Here is a 6786-nt window from a genome sequence, read left to right as displayed (position 1 = left end):
AGGAGAGAGAAGGGGAGGGGACGCGCATGCGCTCGAGCTCATCGCGGCGTTGCGCAGGAGAGAATTTCGGCATGTCTAGCCCGCGTTTCAGAGGAAGAGTGGAAAGGGGATTGGGAGAGGGGTATGGGAGAGGGGAAGTGGAGAGGGAAAGTGGAGAGGGAAAGTGGGGAGGGGAAGGGGAGAGGGAAAGTGGAGAGGGGAAGGGGAGAGGGGGAGTGGAGAGGAGGTGTGTGGAGAGGGTATGCGCATGCGCAGTAAGGGTGGTCACGCCGCACACCACCACCACCACCACCGCCGGATTGAGCTCGACCTTAAAGGGCCCCTCACCAGGTTTGTCAATTTTGAGCTAACGAGCGCAATGCTTACACTGGGCGTTTACGATCACGTCTTCCAAAATTTGCAACGCTACCCGCCGCGGAAATGGGTCAAATTTCAAGCTGAACGCTGCTTGCCCTTCCTCTCGCAGGCGCGCGCTTTAGAGAATGAGGGGATGACGTACATGAGAAAATGGCCCTACGTATATGGTAGTGCTGTGACGTCGCTCCTCTACGTAGACGACTGTACTCTGACGTCGCCAACCGTAGCACGTGACACTGCGATAATTGTTTGACACGACATGTATAGTTTGTGTAATTTGTTGCTTGAATAGATTAATAAAACTTGAGAGAAATAATGAGACACACAAAGGGAATGTGTGCGTCTCTTTCATTTTTTTTTCGTGAATTGCAGCGAGATGCGGGGCTAATGTGCCTCCCTTTCTCCTGCGTTCGTGTGCCCGCGGTTAGCGCATCGAGCAGACGCCAGCCCTGGAAACGAAAGTAATGTTCTGGCGCGTTCGAGCACTCATTATGCTCATTTATTCTACCGCGTCCAAATAAACGTCAGTGCGGCACTGGCTCATACTGCCACTCTCGTGCCCGTACAAATGTCTCAACTTTCGTGCCCGTCTCGCAGAAACAGGCAGTACACCACAGAGAACGCCGACAAAACGCCCACGGCCGCTACATAAAAAAAAAAATGGTAGCGGCCGTGCAACGCCGCTCGCGTGCTCGGGCTGGCTCGGGCTCGTCATGCGCACGTGACCATGCATGCGCACGACGTGTTCAAGGGTGCAATCGCGGAACGATGCCATTTCCGATTCTATGCCATATTCTATGCTATTCTTATCATCCACCACTCGCGGCTGGCTGATCGCGTTGATAACGCGGACGGACCGTCGTTCTGACCAATGGCCAAGCGCGAAATGCACGAAAAGCATTGGAATAAAAAATAGAATCGTTCCGCGATAGGACCCCAAGCGTATGTGTCAAGTGAAGAGGGCAGGGAAGGGATTTGGCTTGCTAAGGCTACACGGGGCGAGTGGCAAGGGTTTGAAACTCGCCTCCTCGCATCATGGTTTCGCGCCGCTACAAATTATTGTTTTTCTCAGCTCGTAATGAACCGATTTGAAAAATTCTTGCGGCATACTGCTCTTCATTCGGCACACAACAACTTCCAGCGTCTAACTAAAATTTGCTATATGGCCTGGTGAGGGCCCTTTAAGATACTTCGCATCTAAAAGAAAACACTAGTTAATGTAAAAGCGAGACTACTGCTCGCATAAGCGCCTGTTCGAACCACCATTCGGCACACATCAGTGACTTCTCAGCGCTTCAACAGCGCGCCGCGGGCCACCTTCACAAGTAAATTATATATATATATATATATATGACATGTCTCGCTTGAAGACAACGACAATGAAGTGCGCGCGCGATACTGGCGCTGTGGCACGAGCGTCATTCGGGTGTCGAACGTTAGCCATTTTGTGACTCCAACGCCTAAGCTGCGCTTTTTAATGTGTTCATGTTTCCTTGCATAAAATAAATCGTCGTACAGCCACAAGTGGCTGTACAGACGTAACAGTTGGCGACGAGGAAGACTCTGGACTCGCCGGCACTTCACCGACGTCAAGGAACGGAACGAGATGGCGACGCCTGACTTTGGTCGGCTACCCGAATTCAGCGGCAGCTCCGGCTCCTGGAGATCCTGGTATGGGAGGCTACAGTTCTTCGAGGCTAACGACATTACGGACGCTTCCAAGAAACGTGCTCATCTGCTAACGTTATGCGGGGAACAGACTTACGACGTCGTCTGCGCCCTCGTTCAACCCAAGCAGCCCAACCAAGTGAGCTACGATGACATAGTCGAGGTGCTCAAGGCGCACTTTGATCCACAGCCGTCTGAGGTCTTCTGCAGGGCACGCTTCCAACGTCGTGACCAACGGCATGACGAAACGGTCAGTGATTACGTAACAGCGCTCAAGAAGCTAGCAGCAGATTGCAATTTTGGAACAAGCGTAGACGCTGCGGCGAATCCAACAATGCTGCCTCTTGATGTAATGCTGCGTGATCGTTTCGTTTGCGGTCTTCGGAACGAGCAGGTCCAGCAACGGCTGTTCGCAGAAAAGGACTTGACATTCAAGAGAGCCTTTGACATTGCACTGTGAGCTGAAAACGCCGTCGAAGATCAGAAAAACGTGAAAACGAAATTCAAAGAGATTCGCGAAGCCTGCACAAGTATCTGCAAGACAGAAAATCAACGTCACTCGAGTGCCTCTGCCCAAAAGAAGAAACAACACTGTTGGCGTTGTGACGCGCAGCATAGTCCGGACACTTGCAAGTTTCAGACAGCTTCCTGCAACTACTGCAAGAAACGCGGACACATTGAAAAGGCCTGCCTGAAAAAGCGGAAAGAGGCAAGAACAAACAAGAACAACAACATCGAATATCCCCGACAAGGAACTTCGACAGTGGCCTCAGCACCAGTCACGACTCAGCAGTATTCACCAGACGTGGCACTTTACGAGCTCAACACCTTACATGGGAACCATCGTTAAAGGCGCAACACCACACAACACAAGAGAAGACCAGACGAGCACAGGCGCAAACTAACAACTCTCTAGGCTTCGCCACAGCGCCAAGGATCCACCTAAGGTTGTAGCTCCACCAGAATTCCGTAATTCGCATGGCTTCCCGTTTAAGAGTGTGGAACTGCCTTTCCACCACACCTCCAGGGTACCGAGTAAAGGTAGCCACCCTAAGCCAGTCGAAGTATAAACGCACTTGCCGCCAAAGTTCGGATCGTAAAATTTTAACCAGTCTTTTCACATGTCCCCACGAAGGCGCAACAGGTCCAAACAGGGCACTTACTTCCGGAGGGGTGATGCTCTTCCTAATGCAGAATCCAAGGTACCTTGAACGGCAGATCGCTGCGACGATGTTGGCCAGGAGCCAGTTGACATCATGAGAGTTGTTAGTTTGCGCCTGTGCTCGTCTGGTCTTCTCTTGTGTTGTGTGGTGTTGCGCCTTTAACGATGGTTCCCATGTCTGAACACCAACTAGCCCAACAGTCAACTCTCTTAAACTCTCTTCAACACCTTAATCGACGCGTCCAGCACGCAGAAGCTCATGACTCAACTACGCATACATGGCAAGACCTTGGAGTTCGAAGTCGACTCGGGTGCAGCCTGCACACTCATCAGTGAGGCCACGTTCAAAGCTACGTGGACAGATGACCCACCACAGCTTCAAACGGATAACATTCTCCTACGCACATGGTCAGGCCAGTCCCTCCGAGTTCTCGGATGTGCAACGGTGGATGTAGAGCACAAGAACAAGAATTTCACACTACCGCTTGTTGTCATCAAAGGAGCAGGTTGTAACCTGCTCGGACGAAACTGGTTTCCTCATCTGGGCATACAGATCACGGGCATCGATGACGTATCAGACGACAAACTTGTTTCGAAGCTTCTAGACAAGTACCAGTCTGTGTTCAACGAGGACATCTCAGGACACGTCGGTCCTGCGGTACAACTTGAACTCGTGGAAGGAGCGAAACCAAACTTCCTAAAAGCTCGACCAGTTCCTTTCGCGCTGCGGTCAGCTGTAGAAGCTGAATTGGATCGACTGCAAAGTCAAGGCATAATCGAGCCTGCGCAGCATTCGGATTGGGCAACGCCTCTCGTACTTGTTCGAAAGAAAAACGGCTCGTTGCGAATATGTGGCGACTACCGTTGCACTGTGAACCAGGTATCGAAGAAGGCCGACTACCCACTTCCAATAACTGATGAAGTCCTTAGCCACTTGAGAGGAGGCAAGGTATTCAGCACCCTGGATTTGGCACAAGCTTACCAGCAACTTCACGTAACGCCAGAGACAGCAGAGATATTGACCCTGAACACGCTGAAAGGGCTTTACAAGGTCAAACGATTGCCTTTCGGAATCTCTGCAGCTCCAGCCATTTTTCAACGCTTTATGGAGACTATGCTGTCTGGCATCACAGGCGTTTGCGCATACCTAGATGACGTGATCATCAGTGGAAAAGACGCCACGGAACACGCCGAGAGACTGGAAGTTCTGAAGAGGCTACGCAATTGCAACCTTCGTCTCGGCAAAAACAAGTGCTGTTTTGCAGTGCGAGAAGTTTCTTTTCTGGGACACCGAATTGACGAGACAGGCGTCCACACCAACGAGGAGAAAGTTCGAGCAATAACGGAGGCTCCAGCACCAAACTGCAAGCAAGCACTTCAATCATTCCTTGGAATGCTGGCTTTCTACGACAGGTTCTTGAAGAACAGGGCAACAATTGCCAGCTGTCTCTACCAGCTTCTTCAGAAAGACGCCACGTGGAGATGGAAGACCAAGCATCAAGAAGCATTCGATAAACTGAAGAGATTGCTTCTCAGTCAGACCGTACTGGCACACTACGACGAACAGAAGGAGCTTCTCGTCTCATGCGACGCTTCACCGTATGGCATAGGAGCTGTTCTGTCTCAACGTGATGACCAGAATAGAGAGGCGCCAATCGCTTTCGCATCTCGGACGCTAGGGACAGCGGAACAGTTGGACAGAGAAGGCCTTGCCGTAGTGTTTGTTGCACACAAGTTCCACAAGTATATTGCGGGAAGAAAGGTGACTTTCGTCACGGATCATCAACCGCTTCTCGGCATACTGGGTCCAGGGAAGCCAACGGCTCAAGTCCTCTCACCACGCATGACCAGATGGTGCATCAAGTTGTCGGCCTATGACTACAACATCGTCTACAGGCATGGCAAGAACCATCAAAACGCGGATGCATTGAGCCGATTGCCACTACCAGAACGTCTCGATGAACCCTGGCCACCAGGCGACGTACTATTGTTCGAAGCTTTGTCGAGACCTCCGTTCACTGCTACAGAGATAGCACGTCTGACACAAGAAGACAGCATCCTGCAGAGGTTGTACAAGGCAGTGCAGGATGGCACAGTGGAGAAACTCACTGGAGATGAGTTCGCTCCTTACCGACGACGAGCGACCGCACTAGCATTTCATCGCGAGTGCCTCACGCTTGGATCACGGGTGATCATACCGAGCTCAGCACGATTCCACGTTCTGGCACTTCTGCACGCTGGTCACCGAGGCATGGTAGCCATGAAGAAGTGCGCAAGGAGCTACGTATGGTGGCCCGGAATCGACAAGGTGATCGAAGAAACGGTGCGACAGTGCCGTGAATGCCTCTCAACGCAGAAGAGCCCACCCAAAGCTCCTATTCCCTCCTGGGACCGTCCCAAGACACCATGGCACACGGTGCACGTTGACTTCGCGGGGCCACTACTCGGGCGCACCTACTTGGTTGTTGTGGATGCACACACAAAGTGGGTGGAAGTCCGGCACGTGACGCAAGCAACATCCGCGGTTGTTATCGATGTGCTACGAAGCATCTTTGCTACGTTTGGCATTCCCCGAAAGGTCGTCTCCGATAATGGAATAGCCTTTATTTCCAACGAGATAAGGCAGTTCTATACGGCAAATGGCATACAGGCTACAACATCACCAGCTTACCATCCTGCCACAAACGGCCAGGCAGAACGCTATGTGGCAGAGCTGAAAAGAGCACTCCTGAGAGAAACAGACAAGTCCATACAGTGCCGACTTGCAAGATTCCTGTATCGGCAGCACACAACCATTCACACTGCGACAGGAATGTCTCCGGCGAGAGCGATGTTTCGACGAGAGCTTCTATGTCCACTAGATCTTCTAAAGCGGGAGACTGATATACCAATTCCTGAGAGTCAGGAGACATTGAAGAAATCCCGTCGTTTCGCAGTAGGAGAGAAAGTGCTCATCCGACAGTTTTTGAAAAAGCCAGATTGGATTGAAGGCAAAATACTGCGCCGCGTCGGACCACGATCCTGGCTTGTAAAAAGCAACCACGGAAAGGTTCGGCGTCACCTCAACCATATGAGGAAAACGAGCCACACCGGACACACAACTCAATCACCGACAGATTGGAGCGTAGCAGATGATTTCTCGGACACAACGTCAGAAGAGACGCCGTCAAGTTCTGCTGATCAACGGCCTGACTCGCTCAACATGCAAGACAAGACTCCCTCGCAACCGTCGACCTCGACGTCACAAGCAGGAACCACCCGGCAACTGCGACCACCAGAGGTTAGGCGGCCTCCAGACCGCTATGGAGACTTCGTCTAAGGGGGGAAGAATTGGCATGTCTCGCTTGAAGACAACGACGATGAAGTGCGCGCGCGATACACTGGCGCTGTGGCACGAGCGTCATTCGGGTGTCGAACGTTAGCCATTTTGTGACTCCAACGCCTAAGCTGCGCTTTTTAATGTGTTCATGTTTCCTTGCATAAAATAAATCGTCTCGTACAGCCACAAGTGGCTGTACAGACGTAACAATATATATATATATATATATATATATATATATATGAAAGCTAAGCTGTCTTATTAATCAAGCCATTCTGAA

At 51.3% G+C, this 6786-nt stretch overlaps 2 protein-coding genes across 2 annotated transcripts; both read left to right on the top strand.

Moving 5' to 3' along the window:
• The first annotated feature begins 1963 nt into the window (after positions 1–1963).
• On the top strand, positions 1964–2485 carry LOC119397647 (uncharacterized). The gene has a single exon (XM_037665072.1). It carries the CDS (start codon positions 1964–1966, stop codon positions 2483–2485), a length of 522 nt encoding a protein of 173 aa, XP_037521000.1.
• A 961-nt stretch (positions 2486–3446) lies between these two features.
• On the top strand, positions 3447–6506 carry LOC119397646 (uncharacterized protein K02A2.6-like). Its single transcript, XM_037665071.1, has one exon. It carries the CDS (start codon positions 3447–3449, stop codon positions 6504–6506), a length of 3060 nt encoding a protein of 1019 aa, XP_037520999.1.
• The last annotated feature ends 280 nt before the right edge of the window (positions 6507–6786 follow it).

The sequence above is a fragment of the Rhipicephalus sanguineus genome, chromosome 6 (genome assembly GCF_013339695.2).
Source record: "Rhipicephalus sanguineus isolate Rsan-2018 chromosome 6, BIME_Rsan_1.4, whole genome shotgun sequence".
NCBI lineage: Eukaryota > Metazoa > Arthropoda > Arachnida > Ixodida > Ixodidae > Rhipicephalus > Rhipicephalus sanguineus.
This window is presented reverse-complemented; position numbering and strand designations above follow the sequence as displayed.

Excerpts from the sequence above, each read along its gene's own strand:
- LOC119397647 (XM_037665072.1), top strand. The coding sequence starts at position 1,964 with ATGGCGACGCCTGACTTTGGTCGGCTACCCGAATTCAGCGGCAGCTCC.
- LOC119397646 (XM_037665071.1), top strand. The coding sequence starts at position 3,447 with ATGACTCAACTACGCATACATGGCAAGACCTTGGAGTTCGAAGTCGAC.